We start from the raw sequence: 21,782 nt of genomic DNA on the forward strand, positions 1-21,782 counted from the left end.
GCTTTACTGAAGGTAAGGCGAATGTTGATTTTATTTATTCTACTCACAACAAGTTAGAATATTCTGAACTGTCTCTGTCTTTGAGTTCCTTTTCTAAAGTTTTATAATCCAGGGAAAAGTCAGTACCACTTTGAGTCAACATTTTTATTTTAAAAAAACACAATTCAGTCTGCTTAGTTGTATTATACTTTACATACACCAAAACTCAAAATTAGTTTTAATCTGTGAATTTATTAGTATAAATCTATGAATACTGAGAAATGTATTAACTACAACTATCACCATAATCATAAAACACAGACATCAACCCAGGAAGTTTCCTGTGCTCTTTACAATCAATTCGATGTTTTCTTATTTCCATCTTGATTTATTCCTTGACACATGAGTTATTTAGAAATACAAATGCCTGGGGGCTGGGGATTTAGCTCAGCGGCATAAGCGCCTGCCTTGCAAGCAGGCAGTCGTGAGTTCAATCCCTGGTACAGGTAAAAATGAAAAAGACAAAAAAAAAAAAGAAAGAAAGAAATACAAATGCCTACTATTTGGAGATTTTTCTGGATATGTTACTGATTCAATTCTATAGTCAGAAAAGATAAAGATTTCCACCTCTTTAAATTCATAGAAACAGGCTTTGTAACCTAGAATTAGGGACTGCTGTGGCCTTGAAAAGAACATGTTTTCAGCTGGGTGTGCTGGCACACACCTGTGATCCCAGAACCTGGGAGGCTGAGGCAAGAGGATCGCCTAGAAGCCAACCTGAACTACACAGAGAAACCCTGTCTCTCACACACACAGGTTTTCTGCTGTTGGGGGAGTGCTCTGCCGATGTGAGTGGGTCAGGCTGCTGCTCAAGGCGGCAGCACTCAGGTCTTGCAGGTCCTTACGGGGTGTTTCTCACTGTCTGCTCAGAAAGGGTGGCTCTGATTCCACCTCTAGTCAGATTGGTCTGCTTCCTTCCGTTCCATCAACGTTTCTTCACGGTCCTGAGGCTGTGTCCTGGTTGGGTCAGGGTTCTATACGCCGTGCTTCACCAGCTTCCGCGTACTCTGCTGGCCGGCTGCATCGTGCTGCCATCACAGTGACAGGTTCTGCCAGGCTGACCCCAGCTGCACGCTCCCCAGGGGGCCCTGCCTGGGGTTCTGTGTTCTCAGTTGCTCAGCTGCTCTTTCTGTTGGTTTGTTTTCTTTCAGGATCAAGCTGGGGGCCTTCATTTAGGATCCTTCTTATTCCTTCTCTGGCCTTCCTCCCTGGGTTCTCCCCATAATTACACCTACAGTGGCCCCAGCACCTCAAAGTCACCGATGTGAACCTCTGGTCCTCGCTTCTCGCCTGCCCTCCTGGGTCTGCTAGCCCTGGCAGGCAGCCAAGGGAGCCTTCCAGCACCAGAGGAAACATGCCTCTTTACCCGTCCTGAGTTCTGTTTATTTTGAAGCTGACTTTGTCTGATGTTACTGTAACCACTTCTCTTTGGGTGTTTGGATGGTACAGTACATCTTTCTCCACCCTTTATATTTCTACTCATCTTTATTTTTGTATTTCAAGTATTTGTTAGACAACATATATTTACATTTCCTTTGAGGAAAAATGATAGTATTTGCCTTTTAATTGTTGTTTGCTTTTAATGCAATTAATGGATATGGCTGAGTTTAAAGCTAGTCTTTCTCTTGTTTTAATCAGACTTTATTGGTACATTCTAGGTATACATAATAATCACTTCATCACTCAGAATTTGCACCTGTACATGCTATAACTTGACTTTTCTCATTTTCTTCCCCTTTCTTCAGTTCCTCCACCCCTATTTACAAAAACTTTATTTCCATTTTTATTTTATTTTTTTTACTTTTCCCTTCTTTCCATTCCCCCAAAGATACCAGTCTTATTACTTATTTTCTGTTCCATCTGTTCCTTGTTTCTTTCTTTTCCTCTATTCCTATGTGCTTTGGGATTAACTGTTTTTTAAAGGCTTCTATTTTGTCTCTATTATTGGTTTATGTGACATACCTGTTTATCATTCTTTTTATTACCTGTATTCTGATTTAACTCCCATCAGTTTAGCTGGTATTCCAGCTGACTTGTATTATCTACTGTAAATTCTCCACATGAACCAGACAGATGGTTACAAAGCGAATTTGGGCAAAAGATCTCATTCTATTGCGTTGTTTTTCATGGTGCTGGGGCTCATCCGCAGCCTGGTGTGCTCTGGACATCTGCACTGCCCTGCGCTCCACCATGCACTCCGAGCTTACACTAAGATTCACTTTAAAGGTCTCCTCCAACAAAGCTGACCACAAAGGTCCTCAAGGTACAGAGCGCCTCCTCTGTGATCACACTATTGAAATTCACACAAGTTCACTGCTGATAAAATGATACTCAATGTCACACGCACAGCGCTTTATTCTCGGAAGAATACCTCTAAAATGTCCCACTAAGGCTGAAAATAAAGCTTAAAAAGAACAGTTTTACGAGGATCAGTCTCTAAGGGCTCCTGACATTGGGGCTCATGAGCCACCTTTTGGCAGCGGCACCCAGGTCTTCCCGAGAGCTGGGCACCTTCTGCCTGCAGAGACCTCTTTGCCTTCTCTGAGGGGTAGTCAAGCTATCGGCTTCTCTCTTCTTTGCACGTTTCCTGCGTTTTCTTCGCATCTCTCTGGTAGCCAAGTGCTCGCTGATGTTCTCGGGCCTTGCCAGCTGCCCCGAGAGCCCACTGCAGAGAGCGATGGGGAGTGGTGGTGGCTCCTCCCAGGCTGCACAGCAGATGCTGGCTGTCCAGCAGGAAGCCCAGCCCAGCTCGGAGGAGGGCTGGGAGCAGCGGGGCCACTGTCTACTACTACCTCAGAGAGGTAGGGTGCCTGTCGTTTTCAGAGGCTGTTTTAGGTTGTACAGCCTATCAGTGCACACTCATTGTATCATTCTGATCCACACAAAGCATACTTTCTGGCACATGCCTGTAATCCCAGCACTTAGGAGGCTGAGGCAGGAGGATGGCCGTGAGTTTCAGGCCAGCCTGGGCAACAAAATGAGTTCAAGATCAGCTTGAACTGCATAATGAAAAAGTCTCAAAAAGATAAATAAATTAATAGAAAAATTAAAACCTAATACTGTTCTATCTCAAAAAATATTGCAGTTCTGTTAAATGTATACTGACGACTTACCATGTACAGATCAAAATCCTGACCAAACTTCTCACTTTATTAGCGGTTAAGCACTTGCTATCTCCCAGGTGCTGATATCTTTTCAACTCACCCCCTGGCCCACCAAAAAACCCTATAAAGACCCGCTGATTTTAACAAAAAGTTACAGGGCCTAGGATACGGCTCAGCTGCACAAGTGCCTGCCTGGCAAGTGCTACGCCCTAAGTTCGATTCCTGGTACAAAAAAAAAAGGGAAAGTGAGACTTGACAGATATATAACAAGCCCAGTGTCACAGAGCAAGAGGAAGCAGTGCCAAGGGTATAATTTTAGTTTCAATCATTTTAGAATAATCTAACAATTCTCTTATATTGGTCATAAAGTCAGTCACTATTCATGTTTCAGATGTGACTACCAAAAAATAATCAAAAGACAGCTCACGGAGCAAGTTTTTGAATCCTAACTTGACATCAACTTTAAGATACAGAAAAACATGTAATGAAATATTAAAGAAAAATGTACCTTGACAGAGCAAAAAATATATATGTATACCCTTGATTCCCACAGTTAGTAACTGCAATTGGCATGGTGTGCTCCACAGGAGCCCCGGGTCATCTCTAATCCTGGCACTACTTACCTCAGTCAGATACTACAAAATTACCCGCTTCCACACGCAGAGTCTGCACCTACTCCACGGAGCTCTGTTCCTGTACCTTAGCAACCTGCCAGAGCTCCAAAAGCAGACAGAACACAATTCTGTCTTCCAACCTCAATAAAACATGTTAAACACACATCGTTTCTACCTAAACTGAGTTCAGCTTCTGACCTGTTCACTTCTGTGATACAAAACATCTGCGAGATCTTTCTCTTCCAGATCTTCCTGATTTCTGAAATGCGACATTGCCTACCACCTCCAGTTCCTGAGCACCTACTCTCATCCTGATCCCTATTACTTGCTGGAGTCTCCTAGTCCAGGGCCTATCAATGCACAAACATAGTATGAAACAAATCAAGAGAAAACACCAGACTCAAATATGACTTCAAGATATTGTGCCCCTTCCGTATCAACATGTAGATCCCCGTCACGGAAATGATCCCACACCAAGAGATGTTCCCACAGCCTAAAGCATCCTCCAGTGTGACCCTATCCCACTCCTACACTGTTCATGCAGTGCTCTCTTGCCTGAAGTATACTGCTATTCCTTGGAAATAGCATGGGAACCCTCCCAGCTTTCATCTTAGACCACCAGGTACCCCTCGAAGCCAGCAGCATATGCCATAACCGCCCCCACGGGAACTGCAAAGTACTAAGACTACACCGAGAGCTGTGCAATGCCACTTCCATGCTGAAACTCAACCTAAAAACAGCCAGAAGGCAAGATGCAATTCTGCCAAAACTTCGGCAAGCAAAGCCATCTCTGCTCCTTTCAGAACCCAGGGCTCCACCTGCATCCTGCGGGCCCTGATCAGAGAGGCAGGGTGCAGAAGACCACTTTACATGCCTGTGTCTGCACTGCAAATCAAAGTGGGAATCCAAACTGGGGAGATAAAACTCATGTAGCCAAACATGTCAACAACAGCAAGGTCTAGTATTGAGACAGCCGGAAGTCAAAGGAGGAAGTGACAGACCTCCTTTTTGTTTCTACTCTAACTGTCCCACCATCTACTCCTGGCCTAGTGGCCAGAGCAATGCTGCTGTCCAACAGAGTGCTATCAAGTCCCTGCTGGGCTAGACCCTTCTGAGGCGTCCAAGGCTGACCAGCGCCCTCCTACAGGGCTGTATCTTCCCCTACCTGGTCCCACTGTCTCGCCTGCCTTCACATCCTATAGACAAGTCTCCTACTCTGCCTGCAATGTCCTTCCCTAAAGAAGGGTCTGGGCCAGGATAAAAATACAGATGTCCCTGGGGCACAGCTGACCGAGACAGGAAGACTGCCTGCCTGTTCACGCCCAGCTGGGCAACTCAGAAAGACCTGGCTCGAAAAAATGCTGGAAATGTAACTCACCGTGAAGGCCCCAGGTCCAATCCCTAGTATCAAAAAAAAAAAAAAAAAGCGGGGATGCAATCACGTATTAGGTATCACTGAAAGCAGCTACTAAATACAAGTGCAGAAACTACTTTCAAAACCTTGTTGTCATTTTCATTAACACGTGACTTGCAGAACACAGTATGACAATTTTCTTCCTCTACCTTAAATCTTTTATATACACCAAATGGATTTGTACAAAAGAAAGTATAAGCTACGAGTCTAGCAGTGAAATGCAGTAACAGCAACTGCCAATCACAAAGGCTCATGTCTTAATCCCAGCACTTGGGAGATCACAAGCTCTAGGCCAGCTTAGGTCTTGCACCTGTCTCAAAAACTAAAATGACAGAGAGACAGACACAGAGACACAGGGACAGAGGCAGGCAAGCAGGCAGACTGACTAGGGCTGGCCCTCATGGCAGCCCTGTGGCCTCCATTATCACTATTACAACATCAGGGAGAGGACAGGAAGGACTGGGGGATGCCAAACTAACTCCTTCATCCCTTCCCAGAAAGAACAGAATACTCAGCAGAGGCGCTCCCCTGTGCAGAGCTCATCACAGGGAAAAGATGTCATCTAAAAATGAATAAAATAGAATACACGCCGCCCAGAGCACAGAGTAGTGTGGAAGCGACAGCTGCCCATCAGGACAGGTCTAGGCCACTGCAGTTCAGCTGTGCGCTGCCAAGTGTCTTCCGCTGGAACCTCTGCTGACTGCTTCTCCACCTAGCACTAAGCCTGACTGCCCCTCAGCAACACCTGCATCGCACAGCAGGAGAGGACCTCAAGTTATGTCACTGAGCGGCTGTCTCCACACAAAACGGGCCCTCTGCGGCTGTCAATGTCACACGCAGAAGCCCAGCAAAAGCACTCTACTTCTTCATCCTTAACTGTATCTGCCAGATATGCGGGCTTCATAAGGGATACATTAAATTCATACAGCGCCTAATAAAACTCCAATTCTGTACTGAGCATTTCCACACTTAAAAAACTAATCTTGGTTACACAAGACAAGATCATTGCTTTTTGGAACCACAAAATATTCAGGGATATAACTTTCAAATGATATATATATATACATATATATATATGTATTTTTTTTTTTCAAGAATAAGGCAGTATCTGGGTGTGGTGGCACACACCTATAATCCCAGCACTCAGGAGGCTGAGGCAGGAGGATCTCTGTGAATTCAAGGCCAGCCTCAGCTATGGAATGAATTCAAAGGCAACCTGAACTGCATAGGAAAACCCTGTCTAAAAAAGAGAAACATAAGGCAACCATGGCAAAAGGTAAGTGTTAATAAGTTTAGGAGAAAGCCATAGAAATATTAATTGCACTATGCATACGTCCCACCTTCCAGACAGTACACAAATTTTCATGATAAAACATTAAGAGAAAAAGAAAGCACATCAAACAATACGATGAAAAATTAATACAAAAAGATGCCTTCGTGCAAAAATATAAAAATGACCTCCAGGGCTGCAGATACAGCTTAGCAGCACAAGCACCTGCCTGGCAAGCACAAGGTCATGAATTCGATCTTTGGTACCAAAAAAAGACCCCCAGGTTCTAAGTAGAAAATATAAGCCGGGAGTGAAGGTGCATCCCTGTGATCCTAGTATCAGGAGGCTGAGACCAGAGGACTGCCTTGAGTTTGAGACCAGCCTGGACTATATAGTGAGTTCAAGACCACCCTGAGCTGCATAGTGAGACTCTGTCTCAAAACAAAAACTATAGACAGATCTTTTAGTCTCTATTATTGGTGAGCTTATGTCTTAGTTACTTTTAACTTGTCGTTGAGACAAAATACCTGATGCCCAAAGTTGGGAAAGCAAAGGTTTATTTCTTACAGTTTTGGGAGGTGTCGGTCCATACTCAGTTGGCTCCAAGAAGGCAGGGTGGCATGGCGGGGCCGCAGTTCATGGAGGCTGCAAACAGCAAGCCGGAAACCACCAAGAGAGCAAGACATGCCTTCTTCCTGACATTACATCACATCCTGGCTCCATCCTTAGGCCAGTGTAGCACTTATACCCCTAATCCAAGCACTAGACAATGAACCAATCACAGATGTATAATGTAAACAAACACATGAGACTTGGGGGCCACCGACATAAACCATAACAGCTTAAAAGTGCACACTGTTTTCACAATTGTAGAACTTCTTGGGGGGTGCTGGGAATACATTCAGGTACCTACACCAGCTCTCTATTTTCAGATACAATCTCTTTAACTGCTCAGGATGGTCTGAAATTCAAAACCTTCCTGCCTCAGCCTCACAAATGCTAGGATTACAAGTATTTGTCACCATACTGAGAGAACAGTATTTTTACTTCCTGTAGTTGTCTCAAAATTGCCTAGGATCCTGGTATTAACTAAAAGAAATCTGCTATTAAAATTTTATTTACTGATTACAGGTGTGCACAGTCATCTATATGTCACCGCCCTGTGGTATCTGTTTTCAACATTCTAAAAACAAATACACACCTGTAATCCCAGTACTCTGGGAGGCTGAGGCAGGAGGATAGAAAGTTCCAGCCCAACCTGAGCAATTCAGTAATTTAGCCAGACCTTGTTTTGAATTTTAAAATAAAGGAGAAGGGGGATACGGCTTAGTGCAAAAGCGGTGGGTTCAGTGTTAGTCCCAGCTACCACAGACAGACAGACAGACAGACACACACACACACACACACACACACACACACACACACACGCTGGGATTACGGTGTAGCTTAGTGGTGGAGCCTGTGCTTAGCTTACCTGAGGCTCTGGTTTCAATCCATGTACTGCCCTCCCAGAAGAATACATACATGAATTTATCTGTTACAAACTGAAATGACACTGTGTATGACGTCCTATAAAGTTTCTCCCATTAATTTTAAATGTTTTCCGATGTTTAAAGGAAAACTGTTGTAAGGAATTTACCTGAGGGACAGGGCATGTATTGTTTAGCGCACATGAAGTAAATCCTGGGTTCAATCCCCAGCAATGCACAGAACTGAAAACTTTAAACCAGGTGTAGTGACACACACCTATAATTCCACTGCCCTTGGGAACTGGAGGCAGGAGGATCTCAAGTTTGAGAATAGCCTGGGCAATTTCACACCTCAGCAAATCCCTACCTCAAAATTAAACATTAAAAAAGGACTAAGGACGTAGCTCAGCGTGAAGGTCCTAATTCAATACAGTTGCATCCCCCAAAATTAAATTTTAAAATTGTGCACACACTACAACGCCCCAAGGACAGTGCCAGGCGTCTTAGAAGTGCCCCGGAAGTACTAGCCATCTTGTTTTCCATATCCCATTAGTGGGGAGCATCTTCCCTAGAACCTGAGTGCTTCATGTCTAATTCTTGATTCTGAAACTTTAAATTTCCTGTTCTCTGTAAATTAAACACAAGAATAGGGCAGCCAGGAGTGGTAGGGTACACCTGTAATCCCAATGCTGTGAGAAGCTGAGGCAGGAGGAGCCTCAATTCAAGTGCAGCTGGGACCATTTAGCGATTCAAGAGAGACCCTGCCTCAAAATTTAAAAAAATTAAAATGGCCGGAGATGAAGTTCAGTATAAGCCCTGTGTTCAATTCCCCCTAATGCATGAATAATAAGACAAGACCCAAAGCAAAAATGTTATTAATAGGGGTAAAAGCAGAGCTAGCTTGCTAGTGGTACGTCAGTATCATCTTTTTGTGAGGGCAACATCATTTAATAAACAATTTTTTTCTGTTCCATCCAAAAATGTTGACTTTATAATCATAAGAGAGAAGAAAATCTGCAAAACTGTTTTGACATTACAAATCCTCCTATTTATAGAAAGACTCAATTACAATAAATGAGAGGACGTGTAAAGAATAAGCTAAGGCTGGCACATTTCCATTCCTCAAAAAAAATTATCAAATTGCTCCTAACAAATTTTTCACTAATGGAGTTTCAAAATTACTTACCAAGAGGACTTCTCTCCAGCATAAAGTATACTTCCTTCCTACTAGGTTCATCAACTATACCATAAATACACTGTTGACCAACACTTTTTTATTTGATATACATTCACTCTGGTCTTAAAACTGTCTTAAAAACTGGCGAGCTTCCAGAAACTATCCATGCCCTACAGTTCAGCAGTACATTTGCATGTCTTTAACGCACTCCTGGACGAGCTGCCTCAACAGTATGACTTCAGGAGATCCACGCCATGTTGGAACTTAGGACTCTGGGAAGCCAAGCCAGCACCTACCCTCCCTGGTAAGCGGAGGCAGGGTGGCAGACTGGAGCCCTTCCAGGGAGAGAACTAGCAGTGTCTCCTGAGATCCACGCCATGTTGGAACTTAGGACTCTGGGAAGCCAAGCAACTGAGGACGCTGTGAAAACAAATGACCATTCTGCCTCCCTGCTTAGCAACAGTGAACCTACTGCTACATGGCCTACTGCCACTTCCCCTATCCTCCTTCTCCCCCCCCCCCATTAGCAAATGGGAACTAGAAATCTGAGCATCTCCTGGGAGGTTGACCATAGCAAATAAGAGGGACTTCCTTCCACCATTTCTTTGAAGGCAAATATTTTTATTACTGTTTTGTTCTTTTCTGATTAATGGTACTGCTCTATTCAATATTCTGTTTTGATAAATTCTATAGTGTTCTATATTTCATCTCATTTTGATATACGGGATTGAAAGAACAACTATTATAAAGATAACAAAATATACTGTGATACCTATTACTGTTATCCCGGTAACCTGCTGTGAAGTTCTGTACCAATTTCACTGTACAATCTTAGTTGGCTTCTTTCTGACTTGTTCTGTTGTATACTTTCAAAATAAAAATTAAAAAAAAAAAAACAATATGACATCACACTGAGGACAGTACCATTTCTTTACTGGAAACCAGTCATATTCCAGAAGCAAAATGACTCCGTCTAGCAGTTACAAATGGAAGCTCACAATAGGAGGGTATGTCTACAATCAAAGATGTGTCTCAACACACTCACTTTGTGGAATAAGCCAGTCTCCGGGAAATCAACAGAATGAAGTGAGCTGGCTCCAAAGTGGAATTTTTCAGCTCTTTCAATGAACTACAAACCAAATCACATAGGGCACAAAACACAAGCAATTAAAATTTACTGAGTGTACTAACTTTCTACCACTCACAAAATACAATTTATGGGGGCTGGGGGTTTAGCTCAGCGGCATAAACACCTGCCTTGCAAGTGTGCGGTTGTGAGTTCGATCCCTGGTACTGACAAAAAGGGAAAAAAAAAAAAAAAAAAACCAATTTATAAACCCCCAAAATGGGACCATGTATGTAATTTAAACTTCTATGCTGATCTGAAACCCTTCCATAGAATTTCACGTAAGTGGAGATACAAGTACAGGTAGGAGCCCACATAAAGGAATATCACTTCTAACCTTTCTCCATTTCTCTGTCACTCACAAAAACTCCAGCCACACTCCCACTGGTGCCGTACACCGATTCTACCACACGCTGCATTTCATTTTAAACTCACTCTTATTACCTTACTTTACTCCCGTATTGCACCCCAAAACACCTGCGTCCAGGGTAAGAATCACTGCTCCAGAGCTTGCTCCACACCAAAGAAAAAGGACAGCCCCTCCTAAGTGATGGAGACTGTATCCAGGGATCCTGGAATTACTAGGCGATTCCTGCTATTGTATGTAGTACAGACACAAAACGAATTTTATGGTCTACCAAAAAAATTATTATTCTGTAACATAGCAACCCAAAATTAAATTCTGATTTCTGAACCAACTCCTAAGTGCAAATGACAACACTAGTAACGAAGCTGTCCCCTCTCCCATGCTGGATCGGATCTCTGACTCTTGCCATCACACACTGAAGATCCTGGTTCTGCACCGCGCCAGTGTGGGCAGCACTTTCTAGTCCCTTACAGGTACACCCAGTCTAACGTACACCATTGCTTTCAGTTCACCTGACACGTCTGTTTCCACAACACAGCTGACAGCAGGGTCTTTTGAAGGCTGCTTCACTAGACTACAACCTTGCTGTGTTCACAAGTCTAGTCTCCTCATCAAGCACATATTTAACACCATGACCCGGGGCCAGAGGTTTAGCTCAGCCGTAACGCTCTCACCCAGCATCTGAAAAGCTATGCCTCCACCCCACTACCACAGAAAGAAAAGTACAATTTCTCTCTAATGCAAACGCCTGTAAGAACCGAATTCAACAGATTGTGCCCTCAATAATTCTGTTAACTTCCACTGAACATCTCTCAAATTTTACCAGTTTTTCTTCCATGTCAAATCTTTTTCTATCTTTATTTCTACAATATGCTACTCCACAGTTTAATCAGCCAATTCATCAAGCAGTAATTTATTCCTTATTACATCATATAGCAACTCTTCAATATGGGCACCAATCACCACCTCACAGTTATCACAAGATCTGGTTATCATGAGAGTTCTGGTTATCATGCCGCGTTAGCATTTCTCCTTATTTCCTGCCATGGACTATCCATGCCATGTAAGTAACCAACAAGCACCTTATCGTTCTATATATCACTCTCTTTTAACCTCAAAAATTACTCCCCAAGTGGTTAATGTCCATGCAGGTTAATGAATTCTCACCCCACCTACAACTACAATACACAACTGGCACTATATTCTTGAATCTTACCATTTCCTCTACTCAGAGAAACTCAGTTATTTTTACTTTTCTTGGTCAATACTGTGGCTTCAAAACTCCTCCCAGCCACATGCACACAATCTCTGTTCTGTAAGTAGCGGTGTTCTCATGACACGCCACTCACGGTCCAGCTGGAATCACAGGAATTTCAGAAGGCATCTGCCCAGCAGCCTAGGGCTAGCATCTGCATGAGAACTGTTCTCAGAGTCCTTGTTTCTGCAACCTCCCTCTGGGTCAGGACTGGGTTCACTAGTACTAAGGCACAGCCTCACACTACGGGGCAGCATAGCTGCCCATGTCAGGATCCAGCTGGAGGGCCAGTAGCAGTTTTTCCCACTAGTCATCAGCATTGCTTCCTTTTCCTAGCGTAAAAATTGACAGCTAGATCAGCTAGAATTACTACTGCTATACTTTTCCTTCAAACAAGCAGACCTTTTACAGTTGCTTGGAAAAAGCATCAACAACCAATGAATAAATCAATTTCCACCAAAAGAAAAAACCTGAAGCTTAATACCCACACCAAAAGCAGACCAAAGCGAAACAACTCCTACAATCTGGAGGTCTACATTTTGAGTCTGAGCTTGGGACTCAGCTTTTAAGCCAATGTGTTTCTCTGCATACAGCCTTCCCTAGTTAGGATTACCTCCCCAGGGAGTGTTCACATAGTGGCCCCCACAAAATTTCAGCAACCATCCTATGACCTGCTCCCTTATACTCTCCATGCACATGAACCACACTGTCGATGCCCCACAGAGACTGTATGTTAAACCAGGCCATTCTAAAATTACACCCCCAACACTGACACTTGCATGCAGTCCCAATTTACCTGGGAGGCTGAAGCAAGTTCATGTCAGGCCACGAATTTGAGGCTGCCCTCAGCAGCACAGCAAGACCCCCTTTGAAATAACAGCAGCAAAAACACAACTTCACTAATGTGTTCTACCTATTGTAAGGTAACACAACCTAAAGATGAGGTCTAGAGGTATAGCTCAACAGTATACACACACTTAGCACACACAAGGTTTCTGGTTCAACACCCGCACCAAACCAAACACAAAAGAGAAATTTATCTTTAATAGAATCAAAAGAGCACCAAAACTGTAACACACAGGTCTCTAACATGGCTACTTACTGCAAACAATAATCAGTACAGCTGTGCAAGGGCACAGAGGCATGAAGGGAGGGTCACTGAGGAGCTCAAAGCCAGCTGAGGCTAAACGGAGATTTTTCACCAAGTTTTGTTTTTGTCTTTTGCAGTAAAGATACTGAACACAGGGGCTTTGAAGTAAGCTACACCCACAGTGCTTTTTTGTTTTTGAGACTCTCACTAAATTGTTCAAGAGTTCAACTTCAAAATCCTGCCTCTGCCTCCCAGAATTCAGGTATGCACTACCAGTTTGCTTACACAGACAGGATTATTTTCTTAGTTTACACTCCATTCAGATAGTAACACCAAACATTTTCAAGCGTGTCTAGCAGCCAGTACATTAGTCTGAAACTACAGTACTCATGACTCAGACCTAGCACACGATCTACCTGCACCTAAGTATTATCTGCTGTGTGTACCAAGTTATTCCTGTTTTTCCCCTCCACTGTGCCATCTCATTGTAACTAGCAAACACATTACTACCAGGTATCACCCTGCTTGCTCAGAAAGTATGAGCAACCTCAACACTAAAGGTAAAACACATGCTACATTTAAAGGCCAAAACTACCTCAGCCAACTGGGGTGGCACACAAGGACATCACAAGTTCCAGGTCGGCCTGAGTTACACAGTGAATGAACGAACAGCCTCAACTACTCAGAAGGACTCTGCCTCCAAAAAAAAAAATCAAACTACCTCACACTCGGAAGACCATTCCATTTTACACACCAATGTGTCACCCAAGTTTAGTTTCCCCACAGAAAGAAGTATTAGAAATGATTAAAAGATAACTCAAGTTTTTGCAAGAAGACCAAGAAATCTAACAATGAACTTGGAATACTCTTACACTAGATACAAGAATTTTTGAAAAGCACGGACCAGTAGCTCAGCAGCACAGCACCTACCCGGTAAGCACAAGTTCCTGAGTTTGATTCCTGGTACCAAAAAAATTAATTAAAAATTAAGGAATGAAATCATGCCGGGTATAGTGGCAATTAACTATAATTCCAGCACTCGGGAGGCTGAAGAGGATGGCTGTGAGTTCAAGGCCAGCTGGAGTTACAAAGTAGGTTCAAAGTCAGCCTGAACTGCAGAGACACTGTCTCAAAAAGATCGAAACAAAAAATGAAAAGCACAATTAAAAGTTAGAAAAATTATAAACTACCATGCCATGCCATGCTTCATTAATATCTAGAAAAAATAAAAACAGAAACCACAAAAATCTCTAAAAAAAAAAAAAACCGGTAGTCTCACATCACTTAAGATCACTCTGTTTTAAGGAAATAGTACACATTTAACACATTTCAGAAAACAAAACAGCCAAATTTTAAATCTCTTCCTAAAGACTTGTTGAACAGGAATCTTCTCATATCTCAACTGGTCATCTTCCTACAAGATCAAGAAAGTATAGTGTATTGTTGCACTTAGTCCTAATTCATTTTCTTAATTTCAAAAGCTAAGTTTATATCTGTATACCAAAAGGGAAAAAAAAAAAAAAAAAAAAGCAAGGCTGGTTTTTATTTACAAAGCCCTGGACTAATTTTCTTCTGTGGTTCTCTTCCCAATAGAAAAGGAAACAGTTTCTTATTTGCTCATTGGCACAGAGATGTGAAGAGGTTAAAGATCTTTTCTTCCTTAAAGCCCTTCAAACCTAATACAGCTGAGCATACCTTATCTAACTCAGAAGCAGCAATGCTTCAGATTTTAGACTATTTCCATTTTTTACAAGATGAGCATCTCTTAAATTAAAACCTACAACTTTAAATGTTCAGACTCTTCAGATTAGGGAAGCTCTCTTACAAAAGAGATTTTAAAAATGATAAGAGGGGCCGGGCGTGGTGGCTCATGCCTGTTATCCCAGCACTCGGGAGGCTGAGGCAGGAGGATCCTTGTGAGTTCAAGACCAGCCTGGGCTACAAAGTGAGTTCAAGGCCAGCCTGAACTGCAGAGTGAGACCCTGTCTCAAAAAGACAAAAAAAAAAAAAAAAAGATAGGGGGGTATAGCTCATGGTACAGCACTTGCCTGATATGTACAAAGCTCTGTGTTCAAGCCCTCACATAGCCAAATGAGTATTTTTTTAAAAATCTAATAAACTACAGCACGGTAAAAAAAAAAGTATTTTACATGCTTAGTTTCTATGAAAAAACTGAAAGACTACAGAAAAATAATTAATCAGAAAATATAGAAAATGTTAGGTAAAAGACTGCAGTCAAAAAGAACTTTTTGCTAGGGATTCAGCTCAAGTGTCCGCATGGCGAGCGTGAGGTCATGAGTTCAATCCACAGTCCCAAAAACCAACTTTTTTTTTTTTGGCAGTACTGGGGATCGAACTCACGACCTCATGCTTGCCACACAGATGCTTATGCCACTGAAAGAACACTTTTTAAAGCTGGTGGTAACTATACAGGATAAAGCTCAAACAGAAGGGAGGTAACAAAAATGAAAGCCGGTCATGGTGGCACAGGCCTGTAATCCCAGCACTCAGGAGGCTGAGCCAGGATTGCCACAAGTTGAGGCCAGCCTGGACCGCAAAGTGAGTTCAAGGCCAGTCTGAGCTATACAGCAAGATCCTGTCTTAAAAACACATGCGCACACACAGATGAGTAAAGTGGGCCCAGCATGTTATCAGTAGGGACAATGGAGGCTGTGGTGTCCATGAGTACACACTGTTTAGAGGGCAGCTGCTGCCCAGGCCCACAACTGCAGCCCAGTGCTGCCTTGACTTGAAACTCTTCTCAAATATTCACAGAACTGTGAGTTTCACTGAGAAAATACCTGATTTTCAGTGCTGATGACTACCTGGCCCACAACCAAAAACACATCTTTACACTTCTCGACCATTAATGTTAAGGGAAACAAGATACACAAGATGTAAGTATCTTGTATGAGAAATCCAAAGTACAAATAAAGAGAAAAATAACACTATAGAAAACAAGGAGATAGACCTTTTGCAGATAGGAAGGGCACAAGAGATGGAGGGAGGAGGGAAAGGGGTTAGAAAGTGAATTACGATGTGTTGTATACAGGAACTGACTCCCTGTGATGAATGTCATCCTCATACCGTCGACATACCCTAATAAAACATTTTTTTGAATCTCTAAAACAGTTGAGTTCAGAGGCCACCATTAAGCTGGTGTGAAAACTGTTTTCAAAAAGTATTAAGGACCAATGGATAAAAAGCTTAGGATTGGCCAGATACAGGGGCACACACCTGAGGGCCCAACACTCAGAAACTGAAGGCAAGAGAATCCTTGTCAAGCTCAACCCAGGCAACTTATTACGGACCCCTGTCTCAAAATGTAAAACCAGGCTTGGGATCCAGCTCTCTGCAAAGCCCATGGGTTCAATCTCCAGTACCACAAAAATAAGTCAGAGTTTAGTCACCCAGACCTAGGTCTCACACCCTTACCTGCTGTCACAAGTCAGAAAAAGTTTAAATTTCAACTTTAAAACTTTCAATTCTTGGGCTGGGGATTTAGCTCAGCAGCAAAAGTGCCTGCCTTGCAAGGGTGCAGTAGTGAGTTTGATCCCAGGTAAGGATTAACAAAAAAAAAAAAAAAAAAAAAAAAAATTTCAATTCTTAGCTTGAGTAAAAAAAAAAAAGCCTTTTATTTCTTTTCCCAAATTTCCAGAAAGCTTATTTCTGCGACCTATATGGTACAAAACAAAGCATTTAGACAAGATTTTAAATATTAAAAAAAGTCACATTCCAAAATTCATTTCATGGATGACTTCAAATGAAAACATGATGGGATTAATTTATTGCCATAACTCAAATACCCTTGGTTTTTCACACACAAAGAATTTCTTTTTCTTTCTTTCTTTTTTTGGTACCAGGGATCAAACTCACAACCTTGAGCTTGCCAGGCAGAAGCTTGTGCCATTGAGCTAAACCCCCAGCCCCCATCGAGAAAATTTTTAAAAGAAAGAAGTTAATTCGCAGTTAAATTTGTGTTAAAAGCCAGAGATTTAGCTCAGTGGCATAAATGCCTGCCTGGCAGCCAGGAGGTTGTGAGTTCGATCTCCAGGACCAAAAAAAAAAAAAAAAAAAAAAAAAAAGTTAAAAAAACATTCAGCCAGGCCAGCAGACTACTACCTGCATCTGTAGTCCCAAATACTGGAAAACCTTAAGTGAAAGGTACACTTAAGCTTTGAAGTTCAAGACCAGCCAGGCAACAGAGAGAGACCCAGTAGCAGGCAAAACACAACAGAACCAAAAAATTTCACAAACATAAAAATTAGTTGAGGGGTTTTTTATTTGCATTTTTTAAAAAGCAAGGTCTCACTAGTTAAGTTCATACTAGCCTTGAACTCACTATGTAGTCCAGGCTGGCCTTGATGTGGTCATCCTGCTTCAGCCTCGGAAAAAGTATTGGGATTACAGGCATACACCACCACACCCTGCAGAGGGACATTTCTGAAAGAAGCTTTTGCTTATTTAAGCTATTATCTAATAAAAATAGTTCCAGTAAATTTCTAATGTGGTTACAAGTAATAAAGGCTATATTTTGGTACATATCTATACAGACACTGTAAACCCTCAAAATGTTATGGTATCTTCCCACACATACAATATAGGATTGGACATATACCTGAATGCACAAGGTCAACATTCTAAACATGTAATTCACTGTAATTCAGTTGCTTCCCAGCCTAATCAGCTGTACAGTAAGAAAAAATTCATATACAACAGTGATTGACAGGTTAAAAAAGGGAAAGTAATTAAGAGTTTATTAAATACCTGAAAAATGACATGCTTTCAAAGTTAAATTTATATTTCAACAACTTCTCCCAATCTAAACGTGTATTTCTCTCATATGCTGAAACAAATATTCAATTCAAGCATCTCTAATCATATACATACCTTACGAACGACCATATATAGCTCAGGTTAAAGTAGTTTATACAATAAAATTACAAACATACCTACAAAGTCAAAAGTTACAATCTTGATGCTGACTTTAAAATGAAAGGCCTCTCAAAAAAATGAAAAGCTGTTTTCCGAAAAAGTTCTGCTTAACAGAAAGAAATTTACCTTTTAACCAATGTGCAATACATTAAAGACTCCGTTTTGAATTTTAAAACTTTCTGTAAAAAGGTCTTTACCCAGAGTATTCTGTTGATTTACTTATTTTTCAAACACCTACTACATCGTTTGTTTTCATTCTTTAAAAGATGACACTTTATATATATACTACTATTTATCAGTTAAAGCGTCTCATGTATTTGTCTTTTTATTACCTCACGGAGAATAGTATCCAATTGTACCGACAACTCCCAAAGCGAATACAGCTCGGTAACAGGTATACCTGGGGCCACATTTATAACAGAAATGCATACGTTAGACGAAAAGGTCTCCAGCCTCAATTTTTTTTTAAAGTACAGATCTATTAGCAGCTTTTAATCTAAAATCTATACCCAACCAATGAGCATTAAGACCTAGAAGTCTGCCTACATATAGAAGTACCACTCCCAGACCACGGACAGGATATGCTCGGCGGCCCCGCAGTCATCTGTCACATCGGCAAAGAACAGAAGAAGTACGCTACACCAAATATTCTAAACTATCAAAATTAGACATTCATCCAAACCATTCCTTAAATTCTTTCAAAGCGGTGCTTTGAAGCACACTTCTTTAAGTATACTTCCGGGCAAGTCCAAAAAGCCTACCTAAAGTAAAAGCACTTTACGCCACAACAAAATAATGTTACGGACTTTAACGAAAACTGGAACATGTTTTAATTGCCTTCAAAATCCACATCATTAAAAAACTACGCTTTCGGCAAAGGTGACTCCAATGTGTCGGGGGAGGGGGCGCCGAGTGCCCACTGCACCTGCGAGTTACGGAAACTCCAGCCGGCCGCCCGGGACCCTCCTGCCACTCCAAGCGACACCAGCCGGCGCCCTCTTCCTCCTCCTCCTCCTCCGCAGCCCGGCCCCGGGCGACAGCGGGCTCCGGCGAACGCGGACGCGAACACGCCCTCCTCCGCTCTCGCCCAGAGCCCCAGACACCAGGCGCCAGGCAGGCTGGAGAGGAGTCGGCGCGGGCCGGACCGCTACTGCTCCCTGCTGAATCGGGTCGGGCCAGACGGCCGCACTCGGCGAAGAACAATGCCCCAGCCCAGCCGCGGACCGCGCAACTTCCCACGCTTCTGCGCCGCGGTGCCGCCGGCCATACCGATTCCGGAACCGGGCAGGGGCCGGACCGGGCCAAGCCAGGCGCGGGGGGTGGGCGCGCAGGACGCGCCGGGCGCCCGGACCCGGACCCGGACCCGCGCTCGGGCGACCCCGCCGCCAGCACGAGTGGGGGCGGGGAAGGCCTCGCGGAGCGCGGCGCCTGCTCGGGCCGCAGGCGAGCGGACGCGGCCGGGCGCGGGGACAATAGCGCGCGGGGCCGGGCGGCGCCGGGGGACCGACGCAGCCGTCGTGCGGTGCCCGTGGCCGCGGCGCCGGCGCGCGGGGTCGTGCCTCACCTCCCAGCCCCGCCGCCCAGGAGAGGAGCAGAATTAACACTCTCGGCGACACCATCTTCCGCGGCCGCCGCCTCCTCAGGGTTAACAGCAGCACATCGACCCGGGGCGCGCGGCTGAAGGACTGGGTCCGGAGCCTCCGCGGGAAGCCGGGACCTCCCTGGCCGAGAAACGCCAGGCACCTCCTTTCCGCTGCACTTCGGAGGCCGGCGACGCGCCCGGCTCCTCCAAAACAGGGCCGTGCCTCCCCTCGCTCGCTTCCTTCCTCCCTTCCCCGCTTTCCTTCCCTCGCTCCTTCCCTCTTCTCGGCCCCCTCTCCGGGGCCCCGGAGCTCCACCTGCTTCTTCGCCACGTGACGCGCCACCGCCCAACCCGCGCGCCGAGCCGCGCCCCTGCCGCCCGCGCTCCCCTCCTCCCCTGGCGCCCCGGGGCGCTCGCATGCGCACTGGAGCCGCTTCCCGAGCTGCCCGGCCGGCAGCCGCTTCCTGTCCGCCGGCGGGGAGCTAGGATTGGGCTGGGGGCGGGGCTTGGCCATGACCCCGCCCCGACGTCCGCTTGTGCGGCGGTGGGAGCGGTACTCGCGGCGTTGCTGCAAAGCCCGGCGTCCGGAACTGGAGCGGGAGCGGCGGAGGACCGCGTTCCGCAGCCTAACTGCGGGGCGACAGAGGTTCTGGTTTCTTTTTCGATCCCTGGTGCACCTCGGCCGCCGGTAAACAAAAGCTGTGCGCAGGTCACGGAGCGCCGAAGCGCAGACTCCGCGGGCAGCAAGGTGAGGGGACACCGGGCTGACGCTTGCCCGGGGCGCTGGACGTGCCCGCTGCGGACCAGGCCTCGGCCTCCTAATCTGCGCTCCCGCACCTGCAGCTCTCCGCGGCGGGCAGCCTCGACTCCCAGCCGCGCTCCCTGCGCCCCGAGGCGCCGGCTTCTCGGGCTTGATGGATTCCGGGCTCCCGCATTGTAGGAACCAGGACTTCTTGCTAGCATTCAGGTACTCGTCAATTTGCCATCTTGCTTAAGTTGGCTGAGTTAGACAATATAGGTATTAATGTTGTTGGTACTTTTAATAATTTGGGGTTCCTACGGTAAGCTCAAAAACACAGAAATTCCAGAACTGTCCTGATTGATAGTGTCTGTTCATTTCTAATGAAATCAACAGGAAGATGGGAATGTCATGAGTTGATTGTTTTGTTTTATTATGTCAGGGACATAGTCCAGGTTGGCATCAAGCACGCTGTGTATCCCATGCCGGCTTGACAGCCTGGATCCTCCTGCATTAGCCTCTGAGTGCTGGAATTACAGGTATTATTCCAGCCTCCCGACCTTTCACCTTGAAAGATCCCATTTAGGAAACATCACGCTGCATATCTCATGTGCTGTTTACTATTCTTTTGTGGAACTACTCTCACAAATACCATTTTGTTTTGTCAAGTATTGGGAATCGAACTCAGGACCTTGCACCTGCCAGGCAGGCACTATGCCACTGAGGTATATCCCCGGCCCCACGACCACTGTTTCTTTGGATCATTTTATAGCATATTTAGTGAGCTATATCTTTTTATAACTAACCCCAGTGGTTAAGGAGAAATGACACTTTCTTCTTCAGATTCCACTGGAAAAAATTAAAAACTATAATTCTCTGTTACCGAAATGAGGACTGAAAATTACATGTGAATGTCATTTATATGTAAAATGGTCCTGCCAAGTTAGTTTGAACCGCTATTTTGTTGAAGTCTTACGTCACTGTTGATAGTTTGCAAAAGTACCTGAAAGTGATGCATTGTGGGGGGGTATCAGGTGTGCATCCATGCCATGTGCTACAAGATAGTGGACTCCCCTCTCCGCCATGAATAAACCGTGTTACTCTGGCCAAGTAATCCTTTTTTTTTTTTTCCCCTCGAGAGACAGGATCTTGCTATGTAGTTCAGGCTGGCTTTGAACTCATTATGTAGACCAGGCTGGCCTCGAACTCATAGTGATCCTCCCGCCTCAGCATCCAGAGGGTGGGAGTCACCACACCCAGCTTATATTGTCACTGTTCTCTTATAAAATAATGATAAAATGTTTGTCTCCTGCGATTGTTTTGATGATCAAATTCACATTAGTTAACATAATTGCTAAGTGCTTGTTAAGTAGACATAGAAAGATTGTCCTATGAATAGTTGAACATCCATTCGAAAGCAGTACTTGTATTAATAGCATTATGTATGCCTAAGTGCTGCTTTTTGGCTTGGTTTGGTTTATTCGTATATTAGTTGTTTGTAGTGCTAGGGATGGAATCCAGAGCCTGCTCCACTTGTGCGGGCCGCTGAGCTCCATCCACCCCATGCCTACCCTCCAAGTATGGTAATGAGACATTTTATA

General features: G+C 44.3%; 1 protein-coding gene across 5 annotated transcripts in view; it reads right to left on the bottom strand.

Moving 5' to 3' along the window:
- Adam10 (ADAM metallopeptidase domain 10) overlaps nt 1-20,653 on the bottom strand; it is a 120,295-nt gene extending 99,642 nt beyond the window's left edge. Inside the window, exon 1 of one of the 5 annotated variants that reach the window (XM_063254092.1) lies at nt 19,425-20,653. In XM_063254092.1, coding sequence (XP_063110162.1) covers nt 19,425-19,956 — 532 coding nt within the window. In that variant the 5' untranslated portion in view covers nt 19,957-20,653. Of the gene's footprint in view, nt 1-18,785; nt 19,074-19,129; nt 19,154-19,424 lie in introns of those variants that run through there. The other 4 variants (XM_063254090.1, XM_063254091.1, XM_063254094.1 and 1 more) reach the window with 4 other exon arrangements.
- Nucleotides 20,654-21,782: the final 1,129 nt, after the last annotated feature.

The sequence above is a fragment of the Cavia porcellus genome, unplaced genomic scaffold, assembly GCF_034190915.1.
Source record: "Cavia porcellus strain 051 isolate PalLab524CR breed Dunkin Hartley unplaced genomic scaffold, mCavPor4.1 scaffold_8, whole genome shotgun sequence".
In the NCBI taxonomy this organism is placed as follows: Eukaryota; Metazoa; Chordata; class Mammalia; order Rodentia; family Caviidae; genus Cavia; species Cavia porcellus.